Raw genomic sequence first — 21,682 nt, forward strand, 5'->3', positions numbered from 1 at the left:
GAACTCTGTATCAAGGGGAAGAAAAAACTCTCTCCAAGGCAATGTCAAAGGCTGCTAGAATATTAAAGGAAACATCTATTTCAGAATGTTTTTGACAAAGAGGGTTGGTTACATTATACTAGAGCTGCTAGAACCATATTTGAACTCAAGCCATTTCCATAAGTGGAAAATTGAATCTGTTCATATCTGAATCACACCGTTTCATGCACCCGTTTTTAAAAATATGAAGTATACCTGGGTTCATTTATAAAAAAGGCAAGGTTGGCTATATGCAACTTTCAATCAGTATGGTCTCTCAAAAGCACACATCACAAACATCGACAATATTAATATTTAACCTTCTTGGCATTAACCTTGAGCATAATTCGGCCTCGAAATTTTATGCAATTACAGTTATTCACGGACAGGCCCTAGGTGACCTGTAATTGATATGCTTTATTGAAGTGTTTATTAAAATATGGGTCGCAACCCATTTTAGGATGTGTGATACCTGAACACTGGTTGCACACGGTTTGCAGAATGATTTGTAACGTGTTGCTTCAGGAAAAACCAAAACCCAAAAAACATTTCTAAGAACCACTGCATTATAGTGTTAAGCTCCAATGACTTTATGGACAATATTGTACTACCATCTGTTAAAAGTAGTAACAAGCATGCTACAAAAAAAAAAAAAAAACCCTGAAAGTGAAACGGATGCATGATACGACACTGTAAGAACAAACTGCCGTGAAAAGCCCATTGAATCAGTCATGTGAAACTTCACCATGGTGCGACAGTAACTGCATGACAAAAAGGCAAAGTAATTACGTTAAAGTGGAAGGAAAAAGATTTTAGCTCCCCTAAGCAGTGTTCACAAAAAGCAACTGTCAATGTTCATGTCAGATCACTTGTGCAATAGTACAAGGGCTCTTTGTGCAACTTAGTTATAAACGTTCCACACTCGTGTGCAAGCAACAGTAGACACACATTAAGAAAGGTTTGCAAAGAATTACACTTTTAAATGTCCACATTGCATCATTATGCAGTGTGTTGAAGGTGGTCCCGAAAAATCTCACGCAAATGATGCACTAAATCTGGATCAACACAGTAGTGGGCGGTAAAAATACCTTTTCTACAATATTTATGTTGCGGTTTTGGTAGCTAAATGTTTATTTGTAACATTTCATCTTCTTAAAATTCCAACTTTCTGGTTTTTGTTTTTTCCCCCTGAGGAAAAAAGTAACGCTAAGGAGGTTAAGAACCATTTATAATCACCTTGGAAAAAAAAAAAAAATATATATATATATATATATCTATATCTATATCTCTATCTCCTCTTACCTTGAAACGGCGTGCTAAAAATTTGTTTTTGATTTCCAAAAAGTTTCCTCGATTCATCTCTCCTTTAAATGGCTCATTTAAAATGGCATATTTAGGATCATTCTGTATGTCTTGCCACCGGGCATATCCATGACTATTAGTTTAAAGACTCAAGGAAAAACAAAAGTATATCTAGAACTGAAGTAATTTATATTCAATTGGAATTGTTACAGCAAACACGCACACACACATCCTAGCTAACCAACTAATCAGATAGCTGCATTTATATTAATTAAAAGTGGGCTAAAAAGACATTGATCAAAATTTAATATTTACTGTGGGACAAGGAAGTGCCCTTAGTCCAATAAAGGTTGAATACAACCATCTGAAACAACATATTCCAAACTTCAAAAACTTTTCAGACAAGCATACAAATGGGGTCAAGTATCTTCCCCTCAACCTTATGGGCAATATAATGGGCTCTAACATTTCCACCTTGCATTTGTTCTAAGCACACACACACATTTACTTTTCTTCACATCATGAAGTACTAAACAGTAAGCTAGGTCAAATGTTTGTAAGAATATTTTTTTGTTTTTAAAAATGAGTAAACATTGTTAACAATTTTCAATAGTGCTTATTAAACAGGCCAGTTTTAAAAATAATTTTTTTAAAGTACTTTTCCATTGAATGTCTATCTTTGTAGAATGCTTGCCATGATTAAAATTATTTTTTTTGCAATACCACTCATTCAGTATTATGGTAAGAAAGGATACTTTATAATCCCAGCAAGGAGCCAGTAGTCATGTCTGCGGTGCCAGATTTCATAAGTTTTTTTGGTAACTGTTGCAGCACGTTCTTCATTTTGCCACAATGAGTGAAGCTCTGTAAGATAAAACAAATTATTAAGGGGTGTTCATGCAAGGCTGCCAACACTGGCCTAAAACAGAATTTTTAGGATGTGCTCCAATTATTAAAATATGTAGTAAACAAGGAATAGATTACATATTTAAGAAGAAATGTAAAACAGAATAAAATACCTGTAAAGCCTCCATCTGCAATATTGAACATAAACCTCTGTTTTACCACTTTTTTCTTTTCTTCACTTGGTATATTAACTGATTCACCATTCTGCATCTTGACTTCCAATTTTCCATCTGTTTTCTCCTCTTGCTTGGTCTCTTCTTTCTCTTTAATCTCTGTTGTTCAACAACACACAAAAAGATGATACAGGCTCCTGCTGATGAATACCATCAAAACATACTACTGCAAAGCCAAAACAGACTCAAATACTTACTAAATTAGAAAAAAAGGAATTGTAAAGCAAGAAAGCAAATGACTTCTGCTTTTATTCTTTGTGTATATACTATACTTGCGTAACATTAGGGGTGTCAAAAAGAGCCAATACTTTGGTACCAGGTCCGCATCACACCATTAATTCTGAAAACTTAACAGTACCAGCCTTATAAGAAATATTGAGCCAGAGTCTAATGTGCCCAGGTGTGAATACAAAAACACAAATTACTTTGAAAGGCACAACCATACATGAGATACATACACTCTCACAAACCAGTTAACAAGATGTTGTTTTTAAGAGTTTGATTAAATGAAAATCTCTCATATAATCTTGGAATTCACTAACTCAGCCACACTTGTTACACTGGGGGAATACATATGTCTAACCCATAACTAGCTTTAAGCCCTGTACTTTAATATTTATGAATGTCAATACATCTTTGAAATGCCGTAGGAAAACTACAGTTCTGGGAAAATGGTTGAATGGAGAAAATTGGTAGAACAAAGAAACCCGACCTAGAGAAACACCAAGTTATGATTTGAAACCAGCCTATACAAGCTGTAAGGAATATCATTTACCATTGTATCAGTGTATGGTGTGTATTTTTTTTTTTTTTTAAACAACAAAAGAAACTTGAATGTTTTTTTTTTTTTAAATTCAATTGTATTAAGTAGGAAGAATCACAATTAATTATTGGGTGTTTAAGAAATTAAAAAAATAGTGTTAGGATCGTCCCCTAACCACAGTTATAAAGTCACGCTTAATCAGGGAAACCACTTAAAGCACGAAATCAAATATCCGACCAAGTTCCTTAGAACAAACTAAGCATGTCCTTGTAAGCATACAGAGCATAAAGAACTTTAACATACTCCTTTTAAAGTTAGCTACAGATCTTTGAAATTTAACTTTACATCTTTTCAGGGTGGTTTCCATGATTACCTATCACACATTTACCCTAAAGAAGAATACATCCAAGATAACAGTATATTCATCAGTTAGCTCCAAAGGGATTAAAATAAACTGAATTAAAGTTTTCCCAGAAACTTCTACATATAGCTGAAAGAATATTGGAGGCATTTGCTTTGCTTAAAATAGGTTTAGGTGACAACCATTAATTTAGTAAAACAAAGTGCCTGCTGCCAAGTTTAAAAGCAAAACCTTTTCATATATGCATAAAATAAGGCGTAAATTTCACATTTGTGTATAAGAAAGGCAACCTTATGACCATTCCTAGAATGCACACTTGCCTTTCCTGTCCTCAGCAGAAGGGATGGAGTCATTTTTATCAGCCTGCTTTATATCTTTCTTCTCTTCATCACCTGTAACCAAAAAAAAAAAAAAAAAAAAAAAAAACTCAAAACCAAAATCAGCCAGCAGCGCCCTTGTAAAGCTGGTTGCATAATGCGATGTGCCCAGGTTTGAAATTTGTCTTAAGTCAGAAGGGCAGGCCCTGTATGCAGGAGAATGCTCAGCTACAAGTACAACTCACATAATGCAACAATGAGGAATAAGGAACACTGGTGTTTTGGACCTCACAAACAGAAAAGAATGTCGTCTTTATGATGTCTCATGTTTTACGTACCACAACAGAATGGAAAAAAAGAAAAAGAAAAAAGGCAACCGACTGCAACTGAACTTGCTGTACCTGTTAACCCTTTGTACAGCACAAGCTCCATCAGGAAACACATTATTGGCTGTCTGAAAAAATGGCTGAGCAAGACTGTGCTGGAAGGTCAGCACTTGATCACAAAATGCATCATACTCCTCAAGATCAGTCTTGTACATGGACTTGGTCCAGTAATGAGATCAGAAACTGTGGTCGGCAACACGGACATATCCCATATATAGAATTTACGTAATGGGACATCTTTAACTTTCCATCCAAAACACCAGTTTAGTATCACCAAAAGTAAAACCTGACTATGAAGCCTTCAAAAAAAAAAAAAAAAATTACTGTCTTAAGCAGCAGAAAAGAAAAACCTCCAGATAAGTAAATCTACTTCATGAAATCAAAAATTTCCATAGCACTAGGAGGAATGAATTGCCAAAAAATACAGTATTATCCAGATATAGTATGTAAAAATACAAAAATCTTAAAACAAAAAAATATTGCAGTAATGGTTACAATTCAGATCTGCAATACACTGAAATGCATTTTTCCTTTAAATCCTAAATATAAAAATTACACCATTACATGTTAATAAGATACTTATTTCCAAAATGCAAGTATCTCAGCTTTCTTCATACTAAAGACTGAGAATACTTGATATGGTTAAATAACATACAGACACACACAAAGTACAGTTGTTACATTTACCTCTGGTAAGTCCTAATATTAGCAAGCACAGCTTTCTTAAAACAATTTAATGTAAAAAGCATGCTTAAATTCATGAGACTACATATATACTACATATGTTGTCAGGAGGTATAAAATAAATTAGATTAGTACAGGGTTCTCCAACCTTCACCCCAATCCCCCCAAACCCCCAGGAAACGGCCACATCGATATACCCAAAATATTACCAATTTCAACACCACTTCCATCGAACTGAACTTTTATCATATTTATACCAAAACTTTGAAGTTCTACATGAAAAGTACAAAGATTTATTACAACTCACCCACATTCACGTTAACTTTAAAAATAGACCACAGGTGAAAAATTCTTACCCTTATTATCAGTCTGCATGGGTTCTTCACCTGTGTCTTTTTCCTGAGAGATTTCAAGTTTAGAGTCTCCAGTTTTCTCGGTTTCCTTTTCACATTCGGAAGTACTGCTGGCTCCATGTCCCTGTACCTTTTCAGGATTTGCTGCAGGTCTTTTTTCTTCTTCATTAACCAGCCCAGAATCCTAAAAATAGTTCAAATTATTGGTGAACTTGTAGAACAATTATATGTACATGTTGAATACATTTTATAACTATATGACAAAACATTTCCACTAAAGGTTCTGACAAGACCAAGACACAGTGAAATCAGTACAATGATGTATAACCTGCAACAGAATCACATGAAATAATATTTGAAAATGTTTACGTTTCTGTTTGTGTATTAATATGGTCATGAAAAACATTGCCAAGTAAAATGGTAAAAGGGAGAACCTGAAGAGTTTCTGGGAATTTGTTGGTCAGCCTTACCAGTACCATCTTTGGCCATCAGGCAGTATTATCTTATATTACACTACTTTACCCATTGTGCTCACCATTAGATTCAGTTTTGTAGTTTAAATGCACCTCAAGTGATTAAGACCTCTCACAAAGATTGTGCAACTGTTGAGAAAGCTATGCTCCTGTCACACATATGTACAGTACTTTAAAACAGTTACTAAATGGAACAACACTCACAAGGCAATTAAGTAATGTTAAAACTTACCTCTGTGTCTGAAGGCTTGGGTTCTTTGTTCTCCAGTTCACCTTCCTTTTCATTTTCTTTGCCAGCAGAAGATGTTACCGTATCTTCAACTCTTACAGATTCTTCTGCAAAAAATAAAATATTTTACTTTGGTAACCGGGGGGGCACAATTTTTTCCTGAAACCCCATACCAACACTAAGTACTTCAGTAAGAGTACAGAATAAAGTTGAGTATCAATACAAGTACTTTAATTAAAAGAAGTGATGCTAGGTTTTTTTTTTTTATATAAACAGAAGGTTGCAAAGTCCTATTCAAAGTGACAAATGAATGTTTAAGAAAGAATATCAATACTACGATTAATGGAATGAATTCTAAAATCATTGCAATAACTGGAGCTTGCATTCCTGCACTAAGATTACATTAACTTGCCTATAGATATTAATTGACATTTTTCCTTTATTTTATTGGCTTAAGTAGATATGACATGCTTGTTACTATATTATTCTGTGGTTTTTACTTCCATTAGTGTATTCAGCCACAAAAGGTTCATCTCTTTGGAATTAGATATATTTTGTACTTGTTTATAGTTTTTAAAATTAAGAAAATCAGATGACACACCACCATTTTGTTTGTTTCATAGAGTGTTTGAGCACTCTATTTTAATAATGTGCTATTCTGGATTAAGATTTAAAAAAGGTTCCCAGATGGAAACTTCATGTCCCTCACAAATGAGGCCTCCCATGGTGACATTTGTGGTAAAATTGTGTTATCCAAATTAGTCAACCTGTAAGGCAACAATTACCTCTCATTTTATTTTTTCCTATAAAACAATGAACTTGCCCAGAAATTGCATAATGTGGTAGTTTTGTATTAGAAGCAAGAGGAATCAAGCTTAAAAAGCAAGCCAAACGCATCATTGTCAAACAAGTAATTTTTCAGCTGATCAAGTGGTAAATTCAGGAGAAACCAAGATGCAAATTGTAAATTCACATGAAAAGAATCAAACAGAAAGGCAAAATATCACGTGGTGACTAAATAAAATTTAAACTGCACGTAAACACAGCATAAACATCTGATCCTCTATTCACTTGGCTTTTGCATATTCATAATTCCTTTCTAAAATTAATTAAAAATAACTAAAAATAAGTGGTGCTGTAATTACTGAAACTGCCACACAATGTGACTCATTTTTAGGGTGTTTAAACGTGTACTCAAAGTAATAAAACTATGAACATTTCTTTCAGTGCCTGCCTGCAAATTATGAGCGCAGATCTCTTAGGCTATGTTCACACTGGAGCAAAAACTAAATTGTTTTTTGGCTCATGTCCGATTTTTCTGGTTGACTGTTCAAATTAATTTTGCCAGCAACCCAAATTTAACATGTGTTTACAGGTTATCTAGACTGTGGGTGGGAACAGTAGAAGGAAATAAAAACTTTATATTCTTATCCTTCATGAGGCAAGATCATGAAACTCCACAAATTAATTTCGGGTTCTCAGTTTTTTTTTCCTTCCTTCTTTTATAAATAACATGTTAAGATAAAAACACAAATGCATGCAAATATACAGTTCCGAAAAGGATTTCATTGTTAGGCTGTACCTTAGTGATGTGGCTGTATGGTTATTACTACGTGTGTGTGTGTGTGTGTGTGTGTGGAGGGGGAGGGGAGAGAATGGGAGGGATGAGAATGGGAGGGATTAATGTCGGGGTGAGGGTTGTGAATATGCGTGAAATAATTATGTACTATTTAAACAATTAATCATTAATACAACCATACCCCTGACACACGATACTGCACAGTATTCTAACAACCACCAAGATGACAGTAGAGAGCCACATGTAACAAAAGTGATTATGCCCCGGAGACAGGCATGTGACTATCATCCATCTTGATCGACAACGCAGAGATATGGCGAACAGTACAGTATGTAAAGAGTAATACAAAAAAAATTGCCAAAAAAAAAAAAGTGCTCAGATACAAATTGCACCCGTCTGTTTCAGATTTAGTACTACATAAGTGGTCCAAATCCAATATATAAAAAGAATAAAAATACTGCAAAGATAAACCAGTGGTTCTGGGCTCTATTCTGCCTTAATATGTACCCAATATTTGCTCCATACATGTAGTAATTTGTGAACAACTGAGCTGCTGTTGAACAGATGATAGTTTGACTAGAGCAAACAGTGAAGCATACAAAAAATGTTAGAACAATATTTTCTACATTACTAACCAAGGTTTCAGACTTGAGGACTTCTGCCAAAATTCAGCAGTTTATTTTACCAGTATTTACAGCCAAATAACAGCACTGAAAGTTAGGTGGTGCCATGCTGCCTTCTGCTTCCACTTTTCTGCAATTACTTTAAATCACAATGTTAGAGTAGAGTCTAACATTGCAAAGAAGGATTTGTTGATGTATATAGAGACGATTAAATTTTTTAAAGCATTACCTGCGTGATATATTGAGACAACTTGCCTATTAACTAACCAGATAAGCTTTATAGGCCGAATAGAGTTGTCATTTTAATGCCCTTATGATAGGACTTTCCACTAATAAATTATATGTATTTATATCCACACTTTTGTCACCAATCTGCTGCAGTTTTGTTTTTCTTTTTTTTCCCTGAAGACAGCCACTTTCTAGATTTCTACGCCACTTGAATGTGGCATTTGTGAGTACTTGACTCCACTGAGAAACTCGTACAACAACTGATTTCAGCCTGACCGAAGTAATAGTTAGTGCTTTTTAGGAAACTAAGGAAAAGCAAGGTATTCAGACAGGCTAAAGAAAGAGCAGGAAAAAATTACTCATTTCATATGATGATGCAATAGATCATGATTAAACAAACAAAATAGTAACACTACCTATAAAAAAGTAATATTCAGGCCTGTAAAGAAGTTGTTCAAACTCTAATATTGCCCATTCTTTTTAGATCATTTATAAAATCTTGCATACAAAGATGATGCCACTTCCTCTGGAGAAAGTATATTGCAACACTGACAATGTATTTTTTTTAACCCACTAGTCAGACAGTGGTCGAGCCAATGTGAATTACAGGTCATGCTCTGCAATAATTATACGTTTTTCATACATATGCACTTAATCTACTTCTTTATGAAATTCAGTACTTTCATCAAACCTTTAGGAGTTAACTGGAATTACTAACAGAATTACCTGTGCTGGATGTAGTGGTAGCCGGAGTATTCGGTTGAGTATCTCCAGGGGTACTGGATGTTGGAGTTTTGGGCACAGGAGATTCTGATCTGGCTGCCTTCTTGTTCTCTTCAGCCTCCATTAATTCAGGCATACTCCATTGGCCATTGACATGCTCAAATTCCTGGACCTGTAAAATTGGTTAATAAATAAACCAAAACACAACTCAATTGCCAAGATGCTAAGTGCCAAGTTTGCACATTGGCTTAAAGGATTGAAAAATACCTACAACCAATGAGATGCTCATGCAAGACTATAAAATATTTTTGAAACAAGAAAGAGCTGGATTATAACAATACCTTCTTGCGTATAAGAGACATAACTCCAATCCTGGTTAATACATGCTGCCTAGACAAGCCTTCACGAGGAACTCCATCTGCAAAGGTTTCTGCACCATCAGCACCTGGCTCACATAAGTGTCTCATGAAGAGAGAGACATATGCCCTATAAAAATATTCATAACACCTCAATGTAACTATATATTTTGTCACAAATATACAGTACATGAAACGGTTTCTGATAACATCAAAAACAAATATTTCCCTTTCATTTTCGGTCATAAATTTTGTTTTGTACTGTCGTGCCTTTAAGACAATGTCCAATCTCTTGGGACACATCTCCTATAAGTGACAGAGTTTCTCTTTGTCTTCCCTAGCAGCACCATGCAATAAAAGCAAGGGCTCAGATAAAGAGTAAGACAAATTACACCTAAAAATACAAAAGCATATATGTAGCTAGGTGGGTGTTTGATGTTTTAATAAAAGACATAATTTAGTTTGCATCTAAGTAATCCTTCAAAACAACAAAGTAAACAAGAAACTTTTAGAACACAATAAGCAACACACATCTGTAAACAATACAAACATTTAACAATAACTGAAAACAGAACCATCACTCAAGACTACTTTGTTGGCACTTTGGGGAGGTATCAGCTAAAGGGCAAGAAAAGGTTCCAATCTCACTTGAATTCCTTTTCGGATTTTCCTCGCAGATCTCGGACCAACCACTGGGTTGTGAAAGCATCTTGAGGTGGCATTCCATAGCGCATAATTGCATTCAAGAAGGCCTTACGTTGCCGGGCATTGAAACCAAGGACCTATGTAAAAATATTTAGGAAACACACTTAATAAAATATCATTGCTCAATGTTAAGCTGTGTATGAACTGAAAACAGCGTACTTGCCTGAAAATAATTATTATACATGAAAAGCCAACTAGTAAACCCCTGAACAACCAGAGAATTAATCACCCAAGGCTAGCAATGATTTTCCTTAAAATATTTGTTTATAAAGTACAGTCGACCCTTGACATACGACCGGCCTGACATGCGAACTTGATTTACGACCCGAATGCGGTCACGTGTATCCGCTTGTGCGATTGTAAACAAACAGCCGAGAGCATTCGTAAGCGTTAGTTGGAGCCCAGATACATGTGTTTGTGAACGTAATTTTGGTCAGTGCAGTGATTTATCTATATATATAATTCACTAAGACCATGGCAAGCAAGACGCATAATTGTTAAGGAAGGAAGAGAAGGTAACGAAGGCAAAGAAAGCGATTGTTAAGGGATGTTAGCTAGCGGGCTGGCGCGGCCCATGATGATGTCATCAGGCTGAGTCAGCACCGGCTTGCTTTGGAGTGTATTAATTACAGCAGTTCACAACATGGCCGCTTTGAACTGAGTTATTAACTTAAGAAACAGCGATCCGAAACGAAGGAAATTGTGCAGAAATATGAGAGTGGCGTTCGTGACCGATCTCGCTAATATGTACATCATGTCGAAATTCACCAGACAATTTTACAAAGAAAAGATTTGCATAAGGAGGCTCCTTCTAAACAATAACCACCTTCCATTTCATTCTCCTCCTCCTCCTCCTCCTCCTTTCTTGCAGCCCAAAGATGTCAAATTAAATGGGGAGTACAGCATGAAATTGTTGTTTCTGGTAGGCTAGCCACTTAACTTTTTAGTTAGTACATCAGAAAAATTATTGGCGTTTTGGTAAATTATGCGCATTATACAACCCTTTTTTATTATGAAAAGATTAAGTGTTGCTGTGGGAGGTTCGGAATGCATTATGGGTACTTCCATTATTTCTTATGGGAAAAATAGTCTCGACTTACAACCAACTTGAGTTACAACCAGCGCTTGCGAACGAATTGAGTTCGTAAGTCAAGGGTCCACTGTATAATAGCCCAGGGGAAGAGGGGAGAGAATAAAAAAAAAAAACCACCACCAAACTGACAAATTCAAATCCAGGGATTTAGAATTAGTAAAAAAAATTAAAAATAAATAAAGCAATATTTGGATTTTCCCCTCCACTTTTAACTAGTCTGTGATCCATTTCATTATGGGTGACAATATTGTGTGATTCTGATCCAAATTTGGATCTTCGCATGTTGCTGGGTACTGGAAGGCACAGCTACACCCTATTTTTTCTGGAAGCATAAAAAGCTGCTCTTAAAATTAGCTCTTTGCAAATGCAATTCTGTGTGTAAAAAAAAAAACCACACTGTCTTACAGCTTAATGACATCAGACCAGGAACATGGGTTATATGACTGGGTATATTAGGTCACAAAATAATTTGTTAATAATTTGCTCCTACATGCATTAATAAAATTACTACATTATTAATAAAAAAATATGGCTAATATTAGTACACATTCTTTAAAGTCACACTTTAAAACTACCATCATCACAAATTGCAATCTGGCTCTCATTCTGAGCTTAAATACACGTATTGCATGGTCAACAATCTCTGCAAGGTGAATGAATAACAGAATAATGAACACTAAACCCCATTAACAAATCCACTTTACCTCAATGTTTCCCCCAACTCTTGCCAGAAGAGGTGGCAAGGGTTTGTCCTTATCATTCCGCAGACCCTTCCTACTTGGTCTTCGAGAATCTAGCAAAAGAAACAAATTAACTTAAGTAATAATCTGGAGAAAGCCAGTTTGACTATTGCCCCTATTTCTCATAGTAAATAGTTATTACTCTGTGTTTTTAAAAAAAAAACAAAAAAAAAACCCAAACTACTGCTATAAAAGACCATTTGTTCCTTTAAAATGGTGTGCTGCATAAGGTCTTGTACATCTCTCTGCCTGCAAGGACAATCAAATTTGGGTAGTGCAAGCTCCGGACTCATTTGAAAACATACAACTTTGGACTGGGTCGATTAGAAGGGCAGGCTTCTATGGAAAACAAAGCATATTTCAGCTCTCAAAAGCTACCACTCATTCTTTCCTGTGCCTTGTGGATCATAAGATATGGCAACTAAGCTTCAAGATCTGCCTTTGCTTGTTGTCACCTATGGGATCACCAAACAGGAAATCAAAATGACTGACCTTTTCCTCCAATCAGATCTCTAAATTGTCCTGGTTCTGCCCTTTCAAACAAGGAACAGTGCGTCTTAGTGGGAGACTTGGCTGTGCTTACAAAATTCCACTGAGACGGAGAAATGAACATTTGTAGCAACGTTTTGAGAATAATGATGTCTACAAGAAAAGGGGGCTGGGGAAATGTCCAAGCCAAGAAGCTTTGAACATTATAAATGCATAATGAAAGTAATCCATATGAAGTACACCCATTTGAGTCTTGTATGTAGGACTCTCTTGGGTTTGTGTTTCTTCAAGCACAATAAAGCGAATGGTGGGTACATGCTTTCACCACATTATATATAGTCTCTCTCTCTCATAAATAAATATATATATATATATATATATTTATTTATACACACACACAAGAATGATTATACAAGATGAACCAGGGTAATTCCAACAACTTACAGAAGCTACTTGTTAAGTGATCAAAAATGCTTCCTAGGATTGCAGGGAAAATGCAGAAAGTGCAGATGAGATAACAGCAGCAATAGTACAATTAACCAATTGTCCAATTAACTAACAGTACAAACTGGCACTGCAGATTGTATCACAGAAGATAAAAGAAATTTTCACGTCTTTAGGTTAGCTCCAGAAGACTTTCTAGAAAGTATGACTTAGAATACACAGCAAGAGAGTGAATAAGTACAAAGAAGCACATCACAGCACTCTGGAATATACTTTTTTCTAATCTATGCCCACCAATAGAAAGAGGAAGAGCAAATGAAGATTAGCAAAACTTGGAAATAGTATTGTAATACCAAATTACAGTTTTATTACACTAAACAATTCTCCTTGAGATTTTTCCTGCAGCACACATACTGTACATAACTAAAACAAATCTTACTTTCTTGGCGCTCATCAAAATCTTCATCTCCTTCCTCGGATGCTACAGAGTAATCCGACTGGTTGTCAGATTGGTCATCCTGCCAATCAGCTAAAAAATGGATTACAAAAAAGGATTGTCAATATAGAGAGTTAAGTGCATCAAGGATAAAGTCAACAGTTTATGCAAGATACCGCTCAAATACGTATACATACTCACAAAACAACTATTGACCCAACAAAACCAGCAAAGCATTTCTCCAATATCTTAACGTTCGGGTTCACAACTAGAATTAAAACCATCGTCTTTTATAACATTATCAGAGACATCTTACTAACACTTTCAAAAGACATACTGCGATTTCTGCACTTCTCATTTAAGAAAAAAAAAAAAAATCAGTAGAATAAACACACATTCTGAATTGATATTTTGTGGCCGCATCACAAAAACAGACTGACCACTAAAAATTATACATGTAGATGTATTTACATATAAAAAAATATGGTTTTGTTTACACACAGCTTAAAAATGGAAATGGTTCCAAGATAATGATTGTAAAAACACTACACATTTATGGTTTTAATGTAGCATTATCAAATAGTTACTGTAACAAACAAATGTGCACAACACAAACACTAACATACAATGAAAGCACAGCATTAAACAGTTTATGGTACTCCACCCACCACGATCCTCTTGTGAGCCATCATTGTAGTTGACTTGCTTGCGAATACGCTTTCCCTTTCCAAGGTTCCTGGCTAAGTCTTCCTGCTGTTGCTCATAGTGGTGACGCAACAGTTTCTCCCAGTAATCAGGATCTACACTTTCTTCCTGTTTGATTATCTCCCGTTGCACCTCCTCTTCTTCCTAAAAATAAATAAATAAATAAATAAAAAAACACAGTTAAAACAAACACTTGCCAATACTCCAAAATCTATACTTTCCAAACAAAAGATTGACGTTTTACTATTATTTGTTTATCTTTTTAATTGGGACCAGAAAATATCTAAAATGGGCAAGAGAACAAGGACTCACCGCCTCTTCCTCATCTTTGACTACATATTGCGCCACTTTGAAGGAGCTCAAATATTCATTCATGCTCTGTATTTCTGTATCATCTGTTGCATCCTGATTCCTGTCTAGCAGTCGCTCAATTGCTTTATCATCATAATGGATAACACTGCTGTCCTCACCTTCCTTATTTTCACCTGGAAGACAAGGTAGCAATTGATTTGGGAAAAGACAAAAAAAAAACATTAATAACCTTGTATTTTAAATGAATACTGAAGTCCAGAAATAAATACACATTTAAAACTTACACTGGTATAAGTAAACAAGTGAAAAAGGAAAATAGTTCCAGAGTCTAATTAGTGCCTATTTGGGAGTGGGTATTTCTCTGAACTTCCAAATAAAATAGCAAAATCTTCCAATTATCCATTTTAAAAAAATTCTCATTGACTTCAGGTCTGGAAATTTTTCAAGAAATCTGTTTCAATCACCAACTTTTTCTTTGACAGAAAAGTACGCTCCAGGAGCTCACCTGTAACATTGAATCTTAGAACCTGTCTGAACAGAGCCATAAGCATCCTGAAGAAATTACGTCAACTTTGCTGTTCTGCCAGTTGCATTGATTTGTCAAAGTGGTAGAGACAGGCAAGAGACAAAGCATGTAAACATGAAGAATATAGAAAAAAAAAAAAACATCATCTCAGCTCTGGTGTCTAAGAGTGCAGTAAGTGTACGATTAATGGTCAGCAGTGATAAACACAAACACACCGGAGAATACGCTTTGATGAGAGCTCAGTGAAATGTTCAGATACTATGGCCAACTCATCAACATGCACTGCAGTCAATGGGGAAAAAGGGACTGAACACTAAAGGTGCAGTGGGCCTTCAAGTGTTTCTGAGGGCTACGGATGCACCTGCCAACTGTGCTGGATCTACTGTGACCAAAAATGTGACCCAAGCTGTGAGGCAGTAGCACTAACCAATGTGCCTCAATGACCAAATATAAATACAGAATGATTTTATACTATATTCATGGCATGGCATGTTTCAATTTTCAATTAGACATTAATATTCACTTCCTTTAGACCAGGGGTCTCCAACCAACCCACGAGAGCCACTTTTACAACATAAAAAGGGCAGAGAGCTACTCATGTTTTCTAACGTTTATTCTCATAGCTTATTTCAACCCAAACAAACTGAATAAGCTTGTTTTGCATGAACATTTACAAAATGTTGGTGTCCACAACTCACATTTTGCATTAAAACATCATAAAAAATATTTAGTTCACCTGCATGTGCATTATGCATGTCTGTATGCATTTGCTAGTGCATTTCACACTACTGAATTAAAACACGAACACTGTTGTCAACACAAAACAATGCAATTACAAATACACATATTACTTATTCGTCATTTTGTTACATGTCACTGTTTCACTTCACAAGAGTATTCACACGTCTAGCTGTATGTGTGATGTGTTTTTTATTTAGTTAGATGACTGGAACTGCATAGAGTCAACAAGAGAGATGTATGGTGGAATGTAGCCACTTAGGTTCACTCTTAAGAGTAATTTAAATGTTCATCTATCAGTCTTGTTCTGAACTTTGATTTCAGGACATTCATGTCAGAAAAGGCAGACTCACAGGAGGTATGCAGACCCAAACAAAGCAGACATTTTTCAGAGCTGCTTGGTGAAGATTCTTATAGTTAATTGGCTCTAGTAAGCTCCAGAAATGCTGAGAATGTTGTTGAGACTTTAACTGCACATTATTTTGAAGGTTTACTAATATATAATATATAAACTCCAATGTCTCTCTGTCTGCATGCATGTCTGTCTGCTTTTACGAAAGAACTAATTAACAGATTTAGATCAGGTTTTTTTCTATAATTTGCTTGAACATTCCTATTGATTTTCCGACTTCTCTCATTTTGCTATGTATCATAGTTTGCTTGCACTACTGATTTATTTGTGTGAATCCAAGACCCACGCAACAGGCTGAGGGGAGGGGCCTTCCTCACTCAGCAGCTTCGAGGCGTGTTCCTTAACTCCGCTTAGCTAGCTAAAGACAGAACAATTGAATTCAACTTTGTTTGATATTTAAAATAAAGTGTTACTTAGGTCTTGATGAGTTCGAGTCCGGATAGTCTCTTAAGTGTATGCCACACTGAAAAGATAGATTGCAATTCAGATTGTGGACCATGATTTTGTGTTAAAAGGTTTGTGATATAATTTTTTGGAAAGATCGCCCACTCCTAATTTGACTAATCACGTTTTCAAATTAATGTAGGATTCATTAACCCTTTGGTGAGCTACTTGGAAAGGGGTTGCAAGCTACAGGTAGCTCACGAGCAACATGTTGGAGACCCCTGCTTTAGACATGCAGGCAGAAAATGGAGGTGGTACTGCTAGAGTGTCTACTGGTGCTGTCAGGCTGATATGTTCATTTGGTTGTTTCGAGTACCGAAACCTGCATCTCCTGAGGCTCTGCGTTTTCGGCTCTCTTAATGGCAGCTCTTCTGACAGTGTATGACATCACTTACTTCTAATGCATATTTTGCAATTCATGTTTTCATAAATAAAGCTAATTCTTTCAGCCTTACATCGACTACTACACCATCGTCATAACTGAACAGAAAACTAACAAAATACCTGTGCTAATATATCACTCACACATACCACTAGCCCATTATCTTTAAATGCCAATATATAATCCAATATTACAGAAACATTCTCTCACTTGCAATGGCTTATATTTACTTTTAACACGTGCAATAAACACTCTGCACATTCGACACACAATTATATATGTAGTATGGATCTTTTTAGGAGGCAGTTTATTCTAATCAGAAGCTTGCTCTTTGCAGTTCAAAATCACCACCCCTACTTTGAGTGCCGCTTCCACAAGGCACTGGATTAGTTTTATAAATGTGATAGTCACTGAGCTGTTTAATTGCTCCCAACTAGTTTTAAGCAAAATTCACTCATGGTTATGTCCAGATGAATATACTCAATTATAATTAATTTTATAACTAATTATAAAATCAATTTTAACAAAGTGCAATTTGGAGAATCACAATTATTTGAAGGGGATTGGTGAAAGATTTAATTAGCAGCTAAATAAACTAAAATTTCACTACTGGTTTCACCATATATGTCATTTTAGTACCAACCTCTTAATGGATACCTACCAAGTAAAGAAAGTCACTTCAAAACATACAAGAAAACCAAGATAGAGTCATTAAAACTTTTACATTTATAATATGAAACTTGCCTTCCCCAGTGTCATCTTTAAATAGCTCCTCTGTGCCAAATTTTAGAATGTCATCCAACTCTTGTTTAGACATTGATCCAGTCTTGGAACCAAGGCCAGGTCGTACAACCAGATGTGTCAACATCATCTTTTTCTTTGCCACCTGGGTGATGCGCTCCTCCACAGAGGCTTTTGTCACAAAGCGATAGATCATCACTTTTCTGTTCTGTCCAATTCGGTGTGCACGGCTGAATGCCTTGAAATAAAATTTAACCAATTATAAATTGATCCAGAACATTGATTTATATAGGCAACATACTTTAATCACAATGTCTATTCATTGTACAATTAATTGATATTTCAATTTGAAATACAATCTTGGCTCCTAACCTAGCCATGGTTATACCTGTATATCGTTGTGTGGGTTCCAGTCAGAATCATAGATGATTACAGTGTCTGCTGTTGCAAGATTGATGCCAAGACCGCCAGCACGGGTAGACAACAAAAAGCAAAATTGTGGGGCTCCTGGAGCTATTAAAATAAAAATAACCAATAAATCCAAACAATCTTTTCTCAGTCAAGCAGTTAACTAAAACTCATCCAGCTATTTTTAAAACCATTTTACAGCACAGTGCAATCACAAAATTAAAATTTTTACCAGGTATACTAAATTTAACATTGCTTTCTTTAAAATATGAAAGGAAAACAGTGCTTACAATAAAACCCTTTGTGGCAATGGAGAGACAAGATAAAATGTCAGCAATGGGGTATGAATCCAACACTAGTGCTGTTTTGTGTTTTAGACTTACCATTGAATCGGTCAATCGCCTCCTGTCGCATTCCCCCTGTAATACCACCATCAATACGTTCATACTTGTAACCTTCATGCTCCAAGAAGTCTTCTAACAAGTCCAACATCTTGGTCATCTAAAACAAAAATGTTAAATGTTAGTTTTAATGCAGAATAAAAGCACTACTGCAAATGTATTTTATATCTGTACCTGTGAAAATATGAGAACTCTGTGTCCACCTTCTTTCAGCTTTCTCAACATTTTCTGAAGAAGAAATAATTTTCCTGCAGCCTTTGTAAGTGCATTGCCATCAAACATGCCATTAGGCATCTTTGGTGCTTCCTGCAATGGCATAAAGAGAAGAAAGCATAGAATGAATATATGCACAAGACAGTTTTACACAGTTGGAGAAACAAATCATCATGATCAGGGACGTCACACAAAAGAAGAAAAAGCATGCAAAGCTGCATTATTTACTTACTTCTTGAGATGTCACAATATCAGAATTTTAGCATTCAATACCAATACCAGTGAAATTTCACAATATTCAATATCAATACTGTGTTGGTAAAACAAATCCCATTCAATAGCATTACAAGGTATCTCAATTATTAAAGTGAACAATATGCCGACTTTTTCTGCAATAAAATATTAAATATAGATGCTAGTACATTTATATATTTGGCCAACACATTTACTAGGAGGTGAAGTGAACAAGTGAACCGTTCATGGTCACACACCATCAGTAACAGGATTGGAACTGAACATCTGGGGGTGATGTCAAGACTTTACCACTACACTACACTTCCTGTGGAAAAACTACATTGCCACAGTTTTTAAAGCTTTAAAGCAGATTGTTGGGTGACTACTTAAATAAACTAGAACTGGAATACAATGCTGTACTTTAATTGTGTGATTGTTATGGAAATCCTCCAGTGTAACAACAAATCAGGAAAATTTTATAGTCTTGTGGGGATTTCAGCATAGGGTTTATAAAGTAGGATAACATGTACAGTACTACCTAATTACTTACTATGCACACATTCCAAATTTATTCTGACATTCTTTCCAGTAACTGAAAAAGACTACTTACTTAGTGAATTCTAAGATAATTCAGGATATTTTAAACAGATATCCTGAAAAAAATCTGTAGCCTCCGTTACGTTCTCAGGTCAGTCTAGGACTTTATCAAGGAACCAAATACTTTTGCTAGGTTCTGTATCTATCCCTGACCAAATCAACGTTACAAGTACTAGTTGCTATTAGCAGGGCAAACATGTAAATATTTACTTGAACATAAACATCCCTTATTAAAATCATCTGTTCTACACAACGGTATAGCATCATTAGCAAAACTCACCATTGCAGCAACTGGAAACAGGTAAGGGTGATTACAGCATTTCTTTAAGTCCATCACCACATTTAATAAAGAAACCTGATTTCCTCCACCTCTAGTATTGAGGGCCTCAAAATTTCTTGTTAGAATAAATTTGTAGTATTTCCTGAAACAAAAACGAAGATACTTTTATCAAAATTCTGCAAGGATAACACATTGATATTGTACTGAAGAAAAATCTCACTTCTGCATTGGGCTAAGTTCCACGCGTACGATAAGTTCCGTCTTTGAAGGCATATTCTTGAACACATCAGCCTTCAACCTTCTCAGCATGTGTGGACCTAGCATATCATGCAGCTTTTTGATCTGGTCCTCCTTTGCAATGTCTGCAAACTCTTCTAAAAAGCCTTCCAAGTTACTGTGCAAAAGGAGTTAAAAAAAAAAAAAAAAACTTTATAAAAGGCAACAAATTCAAAAGGAGCAATATGTAGACACAGGAACAGACCTGAACTCAGATTTATAAAACTTGCATATGCACAAAAAGAGGCTTGAAGTGTACATACGGAACTTTCCAAGCAAAAGTTGGTACTGTATTTATAAAAGAAATATGGCAGAAGAACGTGCGTATATTTATGGTAGCTCTGACCTATCTGTAAGCAGCATTTTGAAAAAGTTGGGAAATGCAGTTGATCAAGTAGGGAAAAACAGCTAAACCAGCAAAATTACAACTCGCATATAATTATTCATATCACAAATCCCTTGTTATAATGTGCATTGATGTGACCAACACATGAATCCTCAAAAGTTATGAATATTATGTATAGACTCAATTGTAGAACCCTTTGGGGGGTGTGGGGTTTGAAGTTGCAGATTTGCACCAAAAATTTTTTTTAGGGATTTTCATCAGTTTGTATTGGCTACCTGCTGTCACTTCTAAAGAGTAGAAGCCAAGGAGCAGTAAAAGCCAAGAACGGACCCACTCACTACATATAGAAATCTCTAAATCTCATCTGCTACAGCCTGTTCATAGCTTAATAATGGTTTGACATAACATGGATTGTTTCATTGCTTACGAAAGAAAACACTTTTAGGGACTGGTTGGATTATTTTACCAATTGACAATGACTTGCTTAGTAGCAGACTTAGACTTTCAAGAGACCTTCACTTGATCTATGTACCCATGCATTAGAAAGAAAGACCTCCCAAAATCTGGCTAAACCTGTTCATATACAGGTTTTCAAAATGGCTGGCTTTCTGGCAAAAGGCACCTACCAGAGGGAAATGGTAGACAGGTCAGGAATATCTAAGCCAAGCATCATCTCCATCATGCCTGCTGTGCAACTGACAAGGTGCTACATTCAGTTTCTGCATTTTCTAGTTGCAATTGCCAACATAGTAAGAAAATTTGCAGTACTGTTTGGCTTTCCTAACATAAATGTGGCAAATGAAAGCATTCATATTGCAAGAGAGTGTACCTAGTGAGAATTGTGCAGTTTTTATTAACTGCAAGCAGTGACAATACATTAACTCACAAGTCACCTCTGATGCCAATATGAGGCTGGCAAAAGGTCTTGGCTTGGATAGCTGTGTCATCCCAGGAATTGATTCTGGAGCAAACTAGCATTTGTCAGAAGTCTTATTGAAGTTGCTGTACATGATCCCTGGATTGTTGGTGAAGTAACTGGCTGAAAACTGTGTGTTTCACATGGTCTATAACTAATTTCATATGGCTTATTATATTCACTGTAGCAGCACTCATGTCAATAAATGTGCCAGGTAATAGTGGCTGCCCGACCAGTCGCTGGCCTCTTAAGCCTTTTCCAGACCCAGATAACCCAAAGGAGTAACACTTCAATATATAATGCTGTGAGTGGAATAGAACTCATTAAATGCAATTGGCAGCACCTGGATGTGTCAGGTGCAAGGCTGCTC

At 35.8% G+C, this 21,682-nt stretch overlaps 1 protein-coding gene and 1 non-coding gene across 4 annotated transcripts in view; both read right to left on the reverse strand.

Annotated features, from left to right (window-relative positions):
- LOC120535669 (chromodomain-helicase-DNA-binding protein 4-like) overlaps positions 1-21,682 on the reverse strand; it is an 84,409-nt gene that overhangs the window by 20,708 nt on the left and 42,019 nt on the right. For 2 of the 3 annotated variants that reach the window (XM_039763634.1, XM_039763636.1), the window contains exons 18-36: positions 19,995-20,168; positions 19,775-19,916; positions 18,625-18,756; positions 18,433-18,550; positions 18,030-18,154; positions 17,645-17,879; positions 14,399-14,571; positions 14,050-14,230; positions 13,385-13,474; positions 11,977-12,065; positions 10,123-10,256; positions 9,460-9,604; positions 9,122-9,290; positions 5,969-6,072; positions 5,267-5,447; positions 3,844-3,915; positions 2,340-2,498; positions 2,076-2,184; positions 1,321-1,453 (exon numbers count right to left, since the gene is read on the reverse strand). In XM_039763634.1, coding sequence (XP_039619568.1) covers positions 1,321-1,453; positions 2,076-2,184; positions 2,340-2,498; positions 3,844-3,915; positions 5,267-5,447; positions 5,969-6,072; positions 9,122-9,290; positions 9,460-9,604; positions 10,123-10,256; positions 11,977-12,065; positions 13,385-13,474; positions 14,050-14,230; positions 14,399-14,571; positions 17,645-17,879; positions 18,030-18,154; positions 18,433-18,550; positions 18,625-18,756; positions 19,775-19,916; positions 19,995-20,168 — 2,665 coding nt within the window. The remainder of the gene's footprint in view (positions 1-1,320; positions 1,454-2,075; positions 2,185-2,339; positions 2,499-3,843; positions 3,916-5,266; positions 5,448-5,968; positions 6,073-9,121; positions 9,291-9,459; positions 9,605-10,122; positions 10,257-11,976; positions 12,066-13,384; positions 13,475-14,049; positions 14,231-14,398; positions 14,572-17,644; positions 17,880-18,029; positions 18,155-18,432; positions 18,551-18,624; positions 18,757-19,774; positions 19,917-19,994; positions 20,169-21,682) is intronic. The other variant, XM_039763635.1, reaches the window with a different exon arrangement.
- LOC120536143 lies at positions 9,730-9,861 on the reverse strand. The gene has a single exon (XR_005635049.1).

The sequence above is a fragment of the Polypterus senegalus genome, chromosome 9 (assembly GCF_016835505.1).
Source record: "Polypterus senegalus isolate Bchr_013 chromosome 9, ASM1683550v1, whole genome shotgun sequence".
NCBI classification, from domain to species: Eukaryota; Metazoa; Chordata; class Cladistia; order Polypteriformes; family Polypteridae; genus Polypterus; species Polypterus senegalus.